This window comes from Convolutriloba macropyga, chromosome 7 (genome assembly GCF_964194025.1).
Source record: "Convolutriloba macropyga chromosome 7, txConMacr16.3, whole genome shotgun sequence".
Lineage (NCBI taxonomy): Eukaryota > Metazoa > Xenacoelomorpha > Acoela > Convolutidae > Convolutriloba > Convolutriloba macropyga.
In genome coordinates this window covers 5,131,675-5,150,867 of record NC_134474.1, presented here as the reverse complement: position 1 = coordinate 5,150,867, position 19,193 = coordinate 5,131,675, and the positions used below count along the sequence as shown (strand labels likewise).

The following is a 19,193-nucleotide window of genomic DNA, read 5'->3' as shown; positions in this document are numbered from 1 at the left end:
CTCAATATATGCCAGTAGTTCATTATAAGCGAAACAGTAACCATGCACACATACTCCATAACAATTGATTACATATCCCCCGTTTTGTCGGAAATTCAAAAAAGTATATATCACAATAACCCAAACGCCAATATCGATTTCATTTTTCACCATCCATTAATCATTAGCAGTTTCCCTCAACACCCACAGCATCCCGACCCCATCCCCGACACCCCGGAGTCCCCCGACAACGGCAGTATTTCAGATGACCCTTTAACCCTTTCCCCAATCGCAAGTTCCCTTTTCATCCAACCCTCTTCCTCGTCATAGACAACCCCAAACTATATATCCCCAAACATATCAATGTGTAGGTCCCCTAACCCTGAATTTCTTTCCCTCGGACATTATGAAGACATTCTCCCGTATTTTGACTTTACAACCACAAGATTTACTCTATTTATGTATTTTTATATAGATATTAACATTTCCATTGTCATTTTAATCAATAACTCAAATTTCCAGACAAGTCCATTGTATTCTGGGTTACCATTTTCGAGAACAGCACCCACAAAGTAATTTTAAAAAGCATTTTCTCTCCTAAATTGATGTTTTTCATTTATAGAATATACCACCGATGAATTTCTTAACGCAGAAGTCGAATTAGTAAATATCAACTAGGATGAATAGTTTTAACCGTAACATAAATTCGCCGTTTATAAAATGGGATTTTTATCAACAAGACCACGACGCAGGTTACCTCCCTACAATTCTCCCTTTCCCTATGTACCTCTACTTACGTCAATGCTATGCTAGTGACCTTCGATGACTACATTGTCCGCAATGACGGAACCATTTCCCTTTGCACTGAATTTGTTGACCCGGGCTACATCCTGAAGACAGTTACGTTTAGCCCAAGATGTAATTACTACCAACAAATTCTTTACTGTCTTAAAACGACACCTTCAAAACCACAATCAAACAACACAAACAATTTCCTGACACTTTGACCCTCACCTCCTCAGTCCAATTCATTAAAATCTAATCCCCCACAACAATGCATTTCTATTTAAATGTTGTATTTATATTAAACAAAATTTCATTATATTCTTTTTTTACGAATTTTTTCACTCAACAAAAATTAGAAAATAAACTTTAAAAAATTACTCACATTACTCACATTACATTACTCACATTCAACCCTTTTCACGGTTCACGGTTCGAACCCCTTTCTACCTCATTCTTATCTAGTTACTTCGACCTTTTTCATCGTCGAAGACCTCATGAATTTGACATCAAAATGATAAACCAACTTACCTGCCATGTAACAGAATCAATTAAAGTAACTCAAAATAAAACATAACCAGATACAGTATCAACCTCACAGGGGTAGCCAATTTGCGAAATGCTACACAATTCAGACCCCAAAAAATGAAATTTATACACAAAAAGAAAAAGCTCAAGCAAAAGGAAAATTTGAATTACCAATCAATCACAAGACAGGGACTTACTTTCAGAAAAGCGTACGTGTATGGGGATATGCAGTATTTCACTATTCATTACTTGACTGCAGCAAACAGACACCAGTAGTAGCATTTACCAGATTGTATGAAAAAGACAAACTTTGAATGGCTGAACCAAATCATGAATTCCTTATAAAAATACAAATTCCAATTTAACATCCCTTAACCATTACAACGCCACAATCGACAATTATAGAACTTTTTTTTCAACAACAGGAACCACTCATCTACCTCAATATATGCCAGTAGTTCATTATAAGCGAAACAGTAACCATGCACACATACCCCATAACAATTGATTACATATCCCCCGTTTTGTCGGAAATTCAAAAAAGTATACATCACAATAACCAAAACGCCAATATCGATTTCATTTTTCACCATCCATTAATCATTAGCAGTCTCCCTCAACACCCACAGCATCCCGACCCCATCCCCGACAGCCCGGAGTCCCCCAACTACGGCAGTATTTCAGATGACCCTTTAAACCTTTCCCAATCGCAAGTTCCCTTTTCATCCAACCCTCTTCCTCGTCATAGACAACCCCAAACTATATATCCCCAAACATATCAATGTGTAGGTCCCCTAACCCTGAATTTCTTTCCCTCAGACATTATGAAGACATTCTCCCGTATTTTGACTTTACAACCACAAGATTTACTCTATTTATGTATTTTTATATAGATATTAACATTTCCATATGTCATTTTAATCAATAACTCAAATTTCCAGACGAGTCCATTGTATTCTGGGTTACCATTTTCGAGAACAGCACCCACAAAGTAATTTTAAAAAGCATTTTCTCTCCTAAATTGATGTTTTTTCATTTATAGAATATACCACCGATGAATTTCTTAACGCAGAAGTCGAACTAGTAAATATCAACTAAGATGAATAGTTTTAACCGTAACATAAATTCGCCGTTTATAAATTGGGATTTTTATCAACAAGACCACGACTCAGGTTACCACCCTACAATTCTCCCTTTCCCTATGTACCTCTACTTTTGTCATGGTCGCTGAGCAATTCTAGTGACCTTCGATAACTACATTGTCCACAATGACGGAACCATTTCCAATTTTCATTTAATTTGTTGACCCGCGCTACATCCCGAAGACAGTTACGTTTAGCCCAAGCAGTAATGATTACCAACAAGTTCCTAACTGTCTTGAAACGACACCCTCAAAACTACATACGAACAACACAAATATTTTCCTGACACTTCGACCATCACCTCCTCAGACCACTTCATTACAATCTAATCCCCCACAACAATGCATTTCGATTTAAACCTTGTATTTATATTGAACAAAAATTCTTTATATTCCTTTTTTTACGAATTTTTTCACTCAACAAAAATTAGAAAAAAAATACAAAATAAAATTACTCAAATTACTCACATTTCATTACTCACATTCATCCCTTTTCACGGTTCGAACCCCTTTCTACCTCATTCCTATCTATTTTTTAGACCTTTCATTGTCGAAGACCGCATGAGGGAGCGCGGACATTCACTACAAAATGCTCAACACAACATATTAGGTAAGAAAAAAATCCTCAAAAAATCTCCGTTTTTTAGAAAAAAATTGTTACGCGGGTAAGTTGACATCAAATGGATAAACCGACTTACCTGCCATGTAACAGAATCAAACAAAAGTAACTTAAAATAAAACGAACTCAGATACAGCATCAAACCCAAAGGGGGAAGCCAATTTGTGAAATGCACCACAATTCAGACCCCAAAGATGGAAATTATACACGAATAAAGAAAAGGCTCAAGCAAAAAAAAAAAGTTGAATTGCCAACCAATCACAAGACAAGGACTTACTTTCAGAAAAGCGGAAGTGTATGGGGAAATGCAGTATTTCACTATTTATTACTTGACTGCAGCAAACAGACACCAGTAGTAGCATTTAGCAGATAGCATGAAAAAGAGAGACTTTGAATAGCTGAACCAATTCATGATTTCTTTATAAAAAAAACAAAACCCAATTTGCCAACCCTTAACCATTACAACGCCACAATCGACAATTATAGAACTTCATTTTTCAATACCAGGAACCACTCATCCACCAATATATGCCATTAGTTCATTATAAACGAAACAGTAACCGTGCACACATACCCTGTAAAAATTGATTACACATCCCCCGTTTGGTCGGAAATACAAAACTGTATACATCAGAATAACCAAAACACCAAGATCGATTTCATTTTTCACCATCCATTTATCATTAGCAGTCTCCCTGAACACTCAGAGCATCCCGACTCCAACACCGACAACCCAGATTCCCCCGACAACCCAGAATATCCCGACTACGACAATATTTCAGATGAACCTTTAACCCCTTCTTTTTTCATCCAACCCTCTTCCTGGTCATAGACAACCTCAAACTAAATATCCCCAAACACATCAATGTCCAGGTCCTCTACCCCTGAAATTCTTTCCCTCAAACGTTATGAAGATATTATACCATATTTTGACTTTACACCATATTTTGATTTACTCCATTTGTTTTTTATATAGATTTTAACATTTCCATATGTTATTTTAATCAATAACTCAAAATTCTTGACAAGTCCATTGTATTCTGGGTAACCATTTTCAAAAAGAGCACCCAAGAAGTACTTTTTGAAAAACATTTTCCCTCCTACGTTGATGTTATTTCATTTATAGAATTTACCACCGAGAGGAATTTCTAAACGGAGAAGTCGAATTAGTAAATTTCAACTAAGATGAGTAGTTTTAACAATAATATAAATTCGCCCTTTATAAATTTGGGATGTGGATATTTATCAACAAGACCACGACGCAGGTTACCTTCCTACAATTCTCCATTTCCCTATGCACCTCTAATTACTTCATGGTCGCCGAGCAATGCTAGTGACCTTCGATGACTACATTGTCCGCAAAGACGGAACCATTTCTCTTTTCGTTGAATTTGTTGAACCAGGCTACATCCTGAAGACAGTTACGTTTGGCCTAAGCTGTTATGACTACCAACAAGTTCTTGTCTGTCTCAAAACGACACCATCGAAGCCACAATCAAACTACACAAACAATTTCCTGACACTTCGACCCTCACCTCCTCAGACCACTTCATTATAATCTAATCCCCCACAACAATGCATTTCGATTTAAACCTTGTATTTATATTGAACAAAATTTCATTATATTCCCTTTTTTTATGAATTTTTTCACTCAACAAAAATTAGAAAATAAATTTAAAAAAATTACTCACATTACATTACTCAAATTCAACCCTTTTCACGGTTCGAACATTTTTCTACCTCATTCTTATCCAGTTATTTAGACCTTTTTCATCGTCGAAGACCGCCTGAGGGAGCGCGCGCAGCCACAAAACACCCAACTCAAGATATTAGGTGAGAGAAAGTCTCAAAAATGTGCGTTTACTAAAAAATTGTTACGCGGGTAAATTGACATCAAACTCCAGTTAATTACACTTATTTCTTCCAATGAAAACTTACTTTTAACTCTGAAGCAGTACTTCCCAACACGGGGCAACCACTTCTACATGAGACAATTGAGGAAAATTTAAATTGAAATGATTGAAACTCACCCAAAAGGAGATTGTAATCCTTTGGCGGCAGAAACAAATACACAAATTTCCTTTCGTCATCGACGTGGTCGTCATATTTGCTTGCAATACGTTTAACACCACACTACACACAATACAGTTACGCCTAATTGACATAGCTTTAATCACCAAATCATTTTTCACAAGTGACTGAACGTGCCCCGTCACATCAGTGACGCCGCCTACATTTGCATCCCTAATTGGAGCCCACTTTAGTAGACCCTGCTTACACTTTTCTTTAAAAGCTTTTTAACAACTCCTTAATGCACTCCGATTCCAGAAGAGTTTAATGTTCTTCGACCAACATCAACCTTCTTCAAATCTTGTGCCTCCCAACTCGTTACCAGTGACACGCCCTCAGACATAGTTGAAACAGCGTAGCAGCAAAGAGGGGCTGACATAGCACTCTCGATTTGCTATACAAATAGAACCAGACATCTGTTCATAGTTTACTGACATTGGGCCCACGTTTAATCAAATCAATAAAATAAAGGTGTTCCCATTATATTATCAAAAGATATCGATGTTTTATAACTACCACGAACAAGAACTTCTATCCAGCAACAATTTTAGAAGAACTATAATCGCCCCTATTTCTACGTGGGCTCGTGTCCACAAGGGGCCAAACTTTATCATTCCATCTCTTCGAGTAAAAACTAGATTATCAGGCACAATCCCATTCAAAAGTCCTTTCATATTAGACGTCCAGCTCGAAGACCCGATATGGGTACACTTCAGTAACATATATACGCTTAGAGTCTGGCAAGTTTGATAGAAAATCTCTTACTTCAAACAGACTATCTATCTGACTAACATTGTCACAAAATTCATCTCTCAGACCAACAATTTTCTCATTCCTTATTTCAAGCGGAAGTTTAGGCCACCCACCCATGTTCCCCCACTATGTCTCCCCACCCCACACTTACTAATCTTAGTTTCGATTGTTCCCAATTACCGATCCCTGTTCCATCTACCCAAGGCACCTCTCTCCACCCAATTTCTACCAGGCTTCCCCGATTATAATACTCCTTATTAAAACTCTCATTTGATGTAACCATTTCCGTCTTCTGTCGTGTGCATCTGAAAAAATTATTTTTATCAAAAATTGGTCAACCCCCATCTGATAATAAACTACATGATGTCAATCTTACCTTTCGATAGACTGGCTTGATAATGTATTAGAATACTTTAAACCCAGGACCTGTCTCGCCATAGATATTACTCTGAAACAATACATTTAAACTCTTCATAACAGCAACTTAGAATAATAAGAGAAAAAACTTTAACACTGCGCACTAAAGTAGAAATACTAGTTCAAGTCCCCCCTTCATAAAGAAAGCAAAAAAATTAAACCCTGTGACCGCTAACAAATTGAATTCAATATATATTCACACAAAATTCAATTTGGTTAACAACCGCCGTTCACAATGATCTACCCCAGTTTCAGTTAATCTATTCCTTCGGATATCTCGAAGCAAATAATAAAAATACATTTAGGAACCACTTCAATTAACTCTAACCACATTTCGCTGAAAATGCATGAGTTCTTCTCAAATCTAATCTTCACTGACGTTACAACTAAAGCTAATGGACTTCTCTGGGCCTCCTAATCACACTAAGAAATAGATTGCCGATGCAGCTACGCAGAGAATAATAGCAAAACTAATCCCTGGGCTCCAGACGCCTCCACCCATTCACCACATACAGAATGACGAACGGGGACAAAGCTCACATTTCCATCCCCAACGACAAAAGTTGTATTGTACTGACAAAAAATGACACCGAATCATTCCAAGGCATCCTCTCACAAGCAAAACTGAAAAACAAAAGTGCACATAACGAAGTCACACGCCTGAACATTTTCGAACTAGAAAAACTTGACAATAACTTGAAACAAGATCTCTTGACAATAACTTGAAAATGGGTTTTCCAACCCATGCTAAACTCTTTTCTAGACAACGCAGCATCGAGCATGAAGACCCTGACTCAAACAAAACTTACAAAATATTTCATATCTAATAATAGATTGAACTCAATTCTGATTGGGCAAAAATGTAAATATGTGCAAATAAAGAATGCATAACACAAATTATTCATGTTGTTCAATTGATTCCTGAACTTAGTGCTATTTGCCATTCTCAGAACTTGGAAAAATTTCTCATCTCAGCAGAATACCGGACGCTTGCGAACCTAAACACATAGAAATTATTTTGAAAAAGAAACAAAACCGCACTTGGAGCCTAGATATTAGTAGGAAAACTCCTATTAGAATTACTCTGCAGAGAGTTACCATATGGCGACAGAGATCAGGAACGTCATTCTCCAACACCAAAGAAACCGAAATAACAATCAGCACAGTTGAGGAAAAAAATTCAAAATAACAAATTAATAATTATTCTGTTGGGAAACTTGTGAGTTACCATAGCGACGTTTTTTCCCTCACCTTAATTTGAACTGATTGAATCCACATATTTAAAGTTTGAAATTTGACATTTTAACCCTGTCCAGCGGCTTCCGAGATAATTAAAACAATTGTTGCCAATGGAGTTTTAAAGCTTCGTGGATATCTTTTGGATAAATTTTGCCCGAATTGTTTTCATAACTCAAAATTTTTTAGTATTATAATACAGATCGCCTATTTCACAACTTTATGGGACAAATTACAGCTCATTGAGGAACTAAAACTCACAACAAGTCAATTCTATTCTGTTTCAATTTCCTTTTTTTAAAAATTGCCGCAATTGCGTTAATGAGAGGAACAATTATTAATGTCCATATTGTTCCTCTAATGCCACAATTTTTTGTTTGGAAAAAAAACTTCTAGAAAAAAGTTTCCGGAAAATTCTTTCCCGAAAAAAAACCATTTGTTGAGACCGAAGTTCAGAATTTTAAATAAGGAGCATATTGGAACTTTTAAATAAGGAACAACCCTCTTCATTAACATTTGCAAATTTTACTTTTCTTGAGCGATGCTACGGCCGCAAAATGTAAACAAAAGCACCTGGTAATTAAAAAATTACACATTCAGTATTCAATTTTTGATTATTTTCGCATTTCTTTTGTTAATAGTTTCAAGCAACAGAAACCATTGTATTCGCTCAAAATTAAACCATATATAGCCCTTATCATATATGGTCATAGTATTTCAAATGAATGCAATTTAGGTAGTATGTTGAAGACATAAATCGTATGAAGGCACAAATGTTGTGCAACCTCAACTTGAGCGCTTTTGGTTCATAAATGGGAAGAAGAGCAACGAAGAAAGTCAACATCTAGTTGGAGGATTCCAGCGCACAATCGAGCATACGAAGACTGGGTCATAGCGGACAAAACACTCTGGGTTATCGACAATTGGCCAGCAAATGACGTGGTAGAGAGGGTGAGGGGGTGGTGTGGGCTACAGTATGCCGTCGAATCGTTTGTAGGTGAAGTTCTGGAAGCAATTGCCGGTTTCTGGCACCGTGTCTGGGAACACTAAGTCACTGCTCTCGAATTCATCGAAGTATCTAAACAAAGCGGTAAAACCACTATTAGCAACAACCGACGAAACGTCAACCTTAGAAATTAAATCGGGATCTTTTCCGTTTGTGCCCCCCCCCCCCCCCACAAGCTTAGTGGTTGCATATTATTCGCACCCCCAGACGCACGTGCCATATTTTTACATAATGCTTTACTATGTAATGGCACGTGCTCTGTAACTTGGGGGGTGCATAACGTACTGAGGGGGAGGGGGGCACAAACGGAAAAGATCCGTAAATTGATTAAACCATCTTTCAGTTCATTGTAAGTACAAAGCCGAGAAAACAAAAATTGGGTCTTTCCCATAATAGCCCCATCCCCCAGCTTGGTGATCATATAACCTATAGCTCCCCCCCATCATGGTAATTGTGGCATGCATAATGGAGGCTACAATGGGAGAATCCAAAGAAGCGTTGAAGTGAACATATTGGTTGCATTTTAAAAGCGGCGCTACCAAGTTGAGCGACGCCCTTGATGGTTAAAAGAAAAGCTTCATTTTTGTCATCAAAATATTCTCCGATTTTGATTATTTTTAAAGCTCGGACAACCAATTATTTTGTGTGACATAGGGCAGCGGATAAGAAACAAAAATTAGTTGCCAAATTCTCCAAACCTATCGGCCCATCATCTTTACAAGCACCCGCCAAATCGCTTATACGTCGTTTTCTCTTGCAAAAATCTCAAATGGTTAGAGGGTCAAATTGATATTTCTCCAAAAAAGATCGTTCACAAAAACAAGTGTTGAAGATTTTATGGGTGTTAGACGAAAAGGCAGAAAACTAACAGTTTTGCTCATTTAATCCTGCAAAAACTTGTTAAATTGGCTTGTAAAATGCTTGTAAAATTGGCTTGTTAAATTGGTAAAGAACTCTTTAAAACTAAAATGCTAAATAATTTAACTAAAAAATTACAGCTTGTTAAAGACATTAAGCAAAAACAAAGGCAGGATGACAAAATTCTTTTCGGTCGAGCCATGGATTAATAGGAATGAAATGACGGTAGCAAAAAAATCAAAATCTTTCCCGCATTTTCACATATTCCAGCTAAATCCTTTATCGGTTATTTTTTCTTCAATACATCAAAACCCAATCGTCTGGTGACATATTTCTGGTCAAAATGTACTTTTAAGACGAGACAATTATCTGGTAGCCACTCTACTGGCATTAGAGATTTTTAAAAAATTAAAAGATACCAAAAAGATTATACCCTTGTGAGATAGCTTCATCACAACTACACCAGAAAACTAATTAAGGATATAAAGGCTCCCCGATTATTTTAAAAACAAAAAACTTTAGAGTTTTTAATCACTTTAAATTTTTAAATCATATATGCAATTGTTTTCAACGCTATGCAATGAAAATAAATAAAGAGCCGTCTTCGGCACAATTATACGATTTGATAAGCTCACTGTTCAAACATTGATTATTAACGCTTGCGAGGCAATAAAAAAAATGCAAAAACCCATTTCAAAAAAAACTCTCCATTATTAATAATCATTATAACTACCATTCGGCAAAAGTTTTGCGTTTTTATTACCATCTTCACCTCTTTACAGCTAATTTCTACCAGTGCAAAAGGAAACCCCTTGAACTAATTCCGAACAAAAAACGCTTCTAAAGTTATTTGTACAAAATTTTGAGTTTATCTACTTTGAGAAAATTACCGATCAATTTTCTATTTGATTGGCAACTTCAAGCTGACTTGTCAAAATTTTTAAGAAAAAAGGTTGGGAACAGATTTCTTCCCCCGTCAGAATATGCACATCTATTGTTGTCATTTGATTATATTTAATATAGTATATAAAGATTGTAACGCGCGCCTTTTCTTTAGTAGGCTACAAAAACAAGTAACCATTTAGAAAACATTAATTAATTTGTTCACAGTCTAACGAAACCAAAAATTTTGTTCGAGGAAGAGATGCGAGGAAACAGTTGTTCCTGGAATCGATTTTCTTTATTATGCTATTCTCATTTTCTATTTACTATGCTTTCAAACTATCTCCACTGATTATCTGGACAAAATGTAGGGAACGAAAAAAAGACTGCAAACAAACGAAAATGAGTCAGTCTATTATTTCATCATTGTCAAGCTTTTCGAGCAGAAAAACTGACCATTACTTGGAATCGTCACCAATTGCGACCAAACTTTCATTTAAGCCGTTTCCCAAGTAGTAACAAAAGACTTCAATTGCGTTTGATAGGATATTAAAGAATTACAAGTTAACTAAGCATTGCGTTCATGTCTTAAGATCTTAATATTAACAAAAATGAAAAACATAAGAAAAAAAAACATTAAAACATTGCCTATAATGCGCAATCAGTACATCTTTAATTCAAAGCCCAAGTACATGCTTTATTACTTTCATACTTCGATTATGTTGATCCAAAAAGACACCTATATATAGGATCTTGACATGGGCTTTCGAATTGAAGTAGCTCACATCGACCTTCAGGTGATCACCTGCGTCATTGACCACTTTATGAACGCGGAAGAACAAGTTTTCCTCCCTAAAACGTTTTCCTTCTCGCGATACGACTAGACGTTTCGGGTCCATATCACGCGTATTTACACTCTGGGTCTCAATTATGAAGAAATAATTGAAGCTAAGGAAACTATGTTAATTTTAGCAGAGAATCTAATTGATAGCATATATCACTTTCCATTATCTGAGACGAAATTGGAAGGGAACTAGATGTAAATAACAAGCGTGCATTATCAACAGATTCAAAAATACATCTAAGATAGTGTAAGTTCAAGAGTTCTAACTTGCACAGATTACTTTGGTCCGGGTACCAGCCAGGTTAGCCATATAACAATACGATAGAACGCAAAAAAAGGTTAGTGCTCGCCGAGCTTTCACAAGTGCTAGATACTTCAATACCCAGATCAATGATTTGATCAACTCAAGAGAGATCATCGCTGCATGATAAAGAAAGAATCAGTAGACGTTCGGCTGAAATGACGATTAACACATTTTTTAGCATTTAAGTTATTGATATTGCAATATAACCGAAGTCTTAGCGCGTACAAATCACTTTGAACAGCGCTTTTATCTTTGCTAGACGCTAGTTTTGTGTCATCAGCAAAGCAATATGTTGGAATTTTCAGGGATACCAAGCATATCATCGATTTGAAATAAGAAGATAAGCCCTAAAATGCTTTCCTGTGGCGCCCTGCTGTTGATTTGCAAGACAAATGAGAATGTCTCAAAATTTCACTCGTTGTTTGCAAAACTAAATAAGATGGGAGTAATTTCAAAGAATCTTTGTCCAACCCAACAGATGCAATTTGAAAGAACAAGAAGGAATGATCGACGGAGTCAAATGCTTTGCAATAGTCGCAATAAACAACGACTTAATCAACATTTTCCTCGGAATTTAAATACAGCTCGCGTAGAAAAAGCACCCATTGGGTGACCGTAGACTGCTTTGTACGATATGCATCCTGCGCAGCATTGAGGTCCTTGATTTTTCCGTATAAACAAATAAAGAAAAAATTTTCGAAGTCCATGGAAGCATAGATATTGGTCGGCAATTTTCGACATTTGCTCGCGATCATTTTTAAAAGCAGGCGTGACGAAGGCACACTTCCAATTACTTGGTCAATTCTGAGTTTTTACAACGTAATAAAAACTAAGGAAAAAGTTGACAGTGTATCACCTGCTTTGTTTAAGAGAGTCGGTGGCACCTTATCACGGGCTGATATTAAACTATCGAGCACCTTTGCCAGCAAGATCTGAAAATTATTCACGCTAAATTCAACTTGAGAGAGCTTGAACAATTTTTCAAAAATCTAAATTGTTAGTAGAGGTTTTAGACTTTAAGTTGACTGACAGAAAATAATGTTTGAATGATTTGGCTTGAGCAAAGTCATTCGAAGCCACCAACTCATTGTAAAAAAAACTTTTCCAGACAAGCAGTTACTACCATTCAATTTTTTAAGCAAAGAAAAAACGTCATAAGCATTGAAAATTTTAACACTTAAGAAATACTTGCTTGTCGCTATCTATCATAATTGTTATTCGCCTACAAGATTTTGAACATTGCTATTATTTGCTCTTCTCGCAGATTTCAATTTTTTCCAACCATCAGGTCTAATATGATTACTACAAACTTCGTTTGAGAGCAATTGATAATTTAAATGCTGTTTTTAATCCTGATCGAGTGAAGTCCACACTTCGGTTTAAAAATGGCCCATTTCTAAGAGGGCATTTGCGCATGCATAGACCTATTATTCTGTAATGCTCATTGGAATTGTTGCTTTTGATAGCAAGACGAGTTCTCGAACTAGCTATTTGCACTAGGAAGCCGCAAAAAATAGAAATTGACTTCACGAAAAAACGAAACCGTGAAAGTTTCCCTGTACCTTGTATCATCGATGGCGTTGACTTGTATGACAAAGGGAGCTGGTCTCTCGCGGATGTTGTCCCAGTCGAAGTGTTTTCCGAAGAAGGAGTGGCCTTTGAGGTCATCGACCTCTTTGTTACTTCCCAGTCTCTTCTCGTTCTCGCACAACAGCTTCTTCACCAAATCCTTAGCTTCCTGAAAGCATTTCGATTCATTTCATCTTACAATATGTTAAGACATCAGTCAACAAAACTAGACAAACCCAACAAATCGATTCAACTTTAATCTTATTCCAGTTGTTCCGACGAACATCGTGAGGGAGGAACCATATGCTTCACGACTTGTTTTTTTTGTTCAGTGAATTTTGACAGATGGTTATATTTATCTCAAAGAATTTTGAGTGACATCATTAGAGAGCCCATCTACCGTTGATCGTTACATTTAGGGTTCCCGAATTTCGTCTTTTTCAAGGCGTTTCAGGGGTTTAAAATTTAAGTAACACTGGCTGATTTTCATTAATATTGTTCACCTTTTGAAACTCTCTGCTCAAACGTTTTTGCAGTTTTATTTCTTTTTAAATAAAAGGAGCTCAATGACGACAAATGCCTCTTTTTAACGAGATGGAGTTATTGATTCTTTTGGTTTGATATTTTTGCAACAATTTGGCTAATTTTTCTGATAATCTACCCTTTTTGATAACAGTCGACAAATCAGTTCTAATAAGTCTCTCTAATCAGTTCTCTCTAAACTGTCCCATGAGCACTGCCCCAAAACCTACTCAGACAAATTTCATAAATTGAAAAGAGTGCTAGTTGATTCTCTCTCATCTAGCAGAAAATTTTGGATCGGCAGTTTCGACAATTTTCGCAGAATGAAATACCGCCATTTTGTTCATATTCAGCGTCATCTTCATAATATTTATGATCTTCTTTTGTTAATATCCCGATTAATTACGTATTTAAACAAGCCGCCACTAAGCGATATCGAGCGGATAATTGATCCCTCGAAGCTATGATCCGAAGGGTTTGAATTTTTATTTTGGTGCTGTCTTCTTTTCAAGATCTGTTCGCATTTGTTCTACTTTTAGATATCAATGCGAAATCAACTTTCAGCAAGAATTTTGATAAAACTGCAGCTGCATATTTAGCGAAGAACTAAGTAGTTATAAAAATTAAGCGTTCATATTATTGACGCGAAGTAACAAATTGAGGTTTTTAAAAACTTTTGGAATTGAGGGAGTTCATATTCGGCATCTATCTGTTTTCTCTGATTTTTCTCAAAAACCTCAGAACATATATGCTTCGAACGTTCATATATGTGTTCTAATCAAGCATATATGCTATTGTTCGAACAGATGATCAACAGGGCGCCATTGGTTTTTGAGATTTACAAATATTTTTGAACATTGGAGCTTTGACAATTTTTTTTCTGTTGTCTTATCATATAGTCTCAAATGGCTAGCCCCTTGATGGTTTTTATGGCTTTGACACTATATATTAGAGTTTTGATGTAATTGATAGTTTTTTGATAGATGGTTAAGTGTTCTGCAACTAAATTCAGCAAAAAAATCTGGCATCTCAGTGTTTTTCAAAGAAAGAAACTGATGAATAACTTACGTCGCGCCGCTTGTTCTGATCTTTGTCAACATAGTAAAAAATCAACAAATAAGAGTTTTCGAAAGCAAGAACTTTAAAATAATCGATTAACCTTAGGCCAAAAGCTCTCGAACGGGGGACGAGCGGTCGGCTTCGGTAGTAACAGCTGGATCTAAAGGATACCAGCATTAGTGTGTCACTCCTTGAGGGTGAGAACGCGTATGGGGAGAGGGGGGTCAAAAAATTGAGGGGAAATTCAGTTCGAAGGGATGGGCGAGGAAAAGGGGGTCCAAATCGCCAGGTGAAGGAGCCTTGAGCGAAGAGTGCTATGGGTGTTGAGGTTTGTGTGCGTGCGTGGGAGTGGGGTCTTAACACAGTTGTGATGGCGTAAGGTTCTTAGAGAGCTTCTCATCCATTAATGCCTTTCTGGTTTGACCGGTTCAATCCGTTTTTGAGACCGAAAAGTTGAGAGCAAAAATTGGACAATCGAAAAAACGCCTAAAAGACCACAGGAATAATATAAATGCTACATATATCGTCGAGAGCAATTGAACACTTTTCAAATGAACGGTCTTTTTCTGCTTTTTGTCTAATTTTTTTTCTGAATCTTGGTGTATGTTTTCTTAGAACCTGTATTGTGTAATTCATCACCTTGTTGTGATTGCCTTTTGAAATTTTTAACACCACTAATTTTTGAAGAAAAAAGAACCTCGTTTTCCAATTTTTTCTACTTTATTTGTTATTTTTGGGTTTGTAGGGTCATTTATCTTGTTGAGAACCAAAGGCTGTTATTACAGAAAGAATCTGAGTATTCAAGTCAGTAGTCCATTCATTTTTGTGTATTGAATGGGATAGAATTTGAACTCATAACCTGAATATTGTTGTTTGGCATAATTAGGTGTTCATTTGGTAAAAATCCTTTTGTAATTCAGCAATTGTATTAGCTTGATTTCGTTTTAAGCATTTTTTTGCCTCGTTCAATTTTTGTCCATGCTAGTGAAAAAATACCCAGCAGATTGCCGAAAAATAGCCGTTGATTCCCATAACTCTATTGGGATTGAAAGAAAAGAAAATATCAACAAAAATTGGTATTTGTACAAAAACATTTTCAAGTGCGATTTATTTTGATGTCATTTCGTAGTTGAACATACTCCTGTCTCTCAGTGAGAGGCTACAAGGTCTAGTATCAATACCAATAAGCATTATAGATAGCAACTAAAACTTATGAGAACAAAGTTCAAGTACCGTGCATCTAAAAATGGGCTTTATGGGTTTATCCCGTTTCTATCTCTGACTTTGATTTTTTTATACTGACTCTCCTCATTTTCAATTGCTTTATTGAGCAGCTGCTGTTTAAAAGGAGTTTGAGCAGAATGACAGAAAAATGAAACTAGCCTAGAGAAGTCAAAAAGATTTTACGCAAAATGTCGAAAAAGCGGCAAAATGGGTAAAGCGAAAAAAATTCGACGAAGTAAAAAAATAGGAGCGCTATAATAGCCGGCTAAGAAGATTAGGGCGGCTATTAAAAATAACATCTGTCGTATGCACGTCAACCCATATTTGAGAACCCATCAACTATCTTCGAGAATCCATTACTCTGTACGATATTGAAAGTTTCCCATATCTACTTCATTTGAGGACAATTAAGCCAAGAATAATGTGGATGAGCGTGTTGAAACATATGTGCAAACGCTCATTAACTACTTTATCTGCAATACTCAAACATACCCGGCAGATTGCCGGAAAATAGCCGCCGTTGATTCCAATAAGCATGATTGGGATTGAACGAATAGAATATATTGAAAAAAAAAGATTTTTGTACAAAAATATTTTTTAAGTCCGATTTATTTTGATGGCATTTCGTAGTTGAACAAACTTCTGTTTCTTAGAGGGAGGCTACAGGGGCTACTATCAACACCAATAAGCATTAGAGATGGTAACTAAGACTTATAGGAACGACGTTCAAATAGCGGGCATCTAAAATTGGGCTTCATGGGTTTATCCCGTTTCTATTTCTGACTTCAATTTTTTATACCGACTCTGTTCATTTTGAATTGCTTTGCTTAGCAACTGATGTTCAAATTCACTTTAAGCAGAATGAGAGAAGAGAGAAACTAGCCTAGAGAAGTCAAAAACATTTCACGCAAAATGTCGAAAAAGCGGCAAAATGGTAAAGCGAAAAAAAGCTTGACGAAGTAAAAAAAAAAATACGAGCGCAATAATAGCCGGCTGAGAAGATGAGGGCGGCTATTAACCAATCTAAACACTCCTTGCTCAAAGCTGAATAATCTGCTTTTATCAAAAATAACGCTCTGGTTAATTTCGTCATATTTTTTCTTTGCACAGGGATCAGCCAATTAATTGGCCCCATATTAACCAATATGTTTTACTGTTATCTTGTGGAACCTGACAATGAGCCAACTTGAGCGTTCGTGTACTCTCATAGGTAGTAATTTTGAAGTAAGCTTCCAAAACGTACAAGACAACACGAGAAGTTCAAACAAGGGATCTCAAAAATGAGGAGTCCAATCTCAAGATGGCTGACAATATCTGACCTTGGATATGGGTCTATCGACTGGGAAAGAGAGGAAGTGTTTCCAGTCGATGATGCGTCTGGCTACCTCCCTCTCATTGCCCCCGTCTGGCACGGAGAAGGGTGCCCAGCCAATCAGCATCTCGTACATTATCACACCTAGGGACCACCAGTCACAAGGGTAGCCATAGCCCTGGTGAGTGAACACTTCAGGAGCGATGTAATCGGGGGTTCCTGGGGGCAAAAAAATGCAACGTTAATTCATAGACCAGAAGAAAAGTTTCATTTTTAATTAAAATCAGAAGCCGAATAAGTTTTTTAACCTGCCAGAGCGGTTGTCTATTTAAAGGTTAAGAAGTGATCTGTTAACAGATAAGAAATATGCTATATTAAAGACGATGACAGTCACATTGAAAAACGGCTCCTTTTTTCAACCCCAAATACTGTATTGCTTGTACACTTGAAATTGTTTAAGAATAGTATCAGTTCTTTATTTATTTTGTCGAAATTTAGCGCAATTGTTGGAGAGAATTTCTACACAAACTGTTTTTTACCACAAAAACTTCTGTACATCTCAAACCTCACACATATAATTTACTGATTCCGCAATTAAATATATTTTTAACATTCATTTTGTCAAAAAGCGCAATTGTTGAAGAGAATTTCGCATTACTTAGAGTGCCTAATAGCAACTGACATTTTTTCAGTTAAAGAACATAAACCGACTAACGCTGAGCAAATTGCTATCGAACGACAGTCGAGGCAATTTAAACGTGTAAGTCTTTAAGCTTGAGGGGGCTGTTGCAAAGAAAAAGTTTTCTTTATGGCTGCAAAAAAATCCGATTAGGGAGGGATTCGAACCCCGACCTCCTTTTTCCTAGTCTGAAACACATTGCACTCGGTTATCAGGCCCATAAACTCACTCATGAAGAGAAATCAAAAAACGTTCTAGTAGAAAATGGTCAATCATAAAAAAGACACACGTTAACAATTAACTGCTTCAAACTTTGTTCGACAGCATAATGTAATAACTCAAGGTCAAACCAGCTGTCCAGATTTGATAGAAAAAATACAAGCTGTGCTAACCGACTGTACTGTAAGCAGCCTTCCGCCTAGAAGACTTCCACTTTTCAGCTGTTCGTTTTGAGTCACCTGCCGTAGTCCCTGAGGGAACGAAGTGGTGTGCCTCAACCTGACTCAGGTCTTTGTAGAAGTCCGTTCTGTGTGTTTTCCGATGCCCTATCAACACAACACAGAAGAATAAACCACACTATATTTTCGGAAAATATATTCACAGCTATTCCTAGAAATTTCTGTTCCTAGAAATTCTGAAAATGTGACCCGGCAATTTTCTCAAACTTAGTGACTATCCCCTTGCGCTCACATTGAACAGCACTCTTAGCCTGATGAACAAGTGAGAAAAGGATGAAAATGTTGAATTGAAAATCAGGCGAAGGACATCAATTTATTAAAAATGCATCCAGTACTGAATTATTTTTTGCTCATCAGATCTTCCATTAGTTCTGAGCTGGCCTTTCAAAATTGCAATGTTCATTGCCCTTCAAAAAGTGCTTTGTCAGTACCTTGATCTACATTAAGTTTTTCATCAGCTAAACGGGTCTCTCCCTTATAGCCACAACCACCTTTGTGGGCATATAAACAATAACCCCCTCATTATCGCAAATATACAACTATACGGATAGGGGGCTATAATTTCGGGGCGGATAGGGGCTATAGTGGGAACCCCCAATTAAAAGCCAGTTTGATGAACGCTGCTAATTCATTCACATAATTAATTCCGCCCCTTTCCCTTAGTTGCAGAATTTATTGGCAGCTAAAACGAGTCAAATCAATTAACCTACGATTAACATGGTTTTAAGCAGACTTGCTCACGGGACTTAACTCCTCAAAGATAAATGCTCCAAGATGGACAGGGCACCTTTGCCCTTGTTTTCATGGCTTCGTTCCATAAGGGTCTGGTGACTACATAGCTAAGTCTACAGCTCTCTTACACCACTTGAGATAAATGTTAGACCTTGTTTTTAGCTGGAAAAACTAACTAATTGGGCAAAAAAAATTCACGAAACACCCACTTTGTTGTT

The 19,193-nt window shown here is 36.8% G+C and overlaps 2 protein-coding genes across 3 annotated transcripts in view; both read right to left on the bottom strand.

The window, feature by feature from the left end:
• The window catches only part of LOC142342559 (AP-3 complex subunit delta-1-like), a 365,254-nt gene that overhangs the window by 113,168 nt on the left and 232,893 nt on the right, over positions 1-19,193 (bottom strand). The window lies entirely within an intron of this gene.
• Positions 8,023-19,193, bottom strand: part of LOC142342560 (serine/threonine-protein kinase tricornered-like) — a 68,898-nt gene continuing 57,727 nt past the window's right edge. The window contains exons 5-8 of the mRNA XM_075393932.1: positions 18,178-18,330; positions 17,114-17,325; positions 12,983-13,158; positions 8,023-8,604 (exon numbers count right to left, since the gene is read on the bottom strand). Of these exons, the coding sequence (XP_075250047.1) occupies positions 8,496-8,604; positions 12,983-13,158; positions 17,114-17,325; positions 18,178-18,330 (650 nt within the window). The 3' untranslated portion in view covers positions 8,023-8,495. The remainder of the gene's footprint in view (positions 8,605-12,982; positions 13,159-17,113; positions 17,326-18,177; positions 18,331-19,193) is intronic.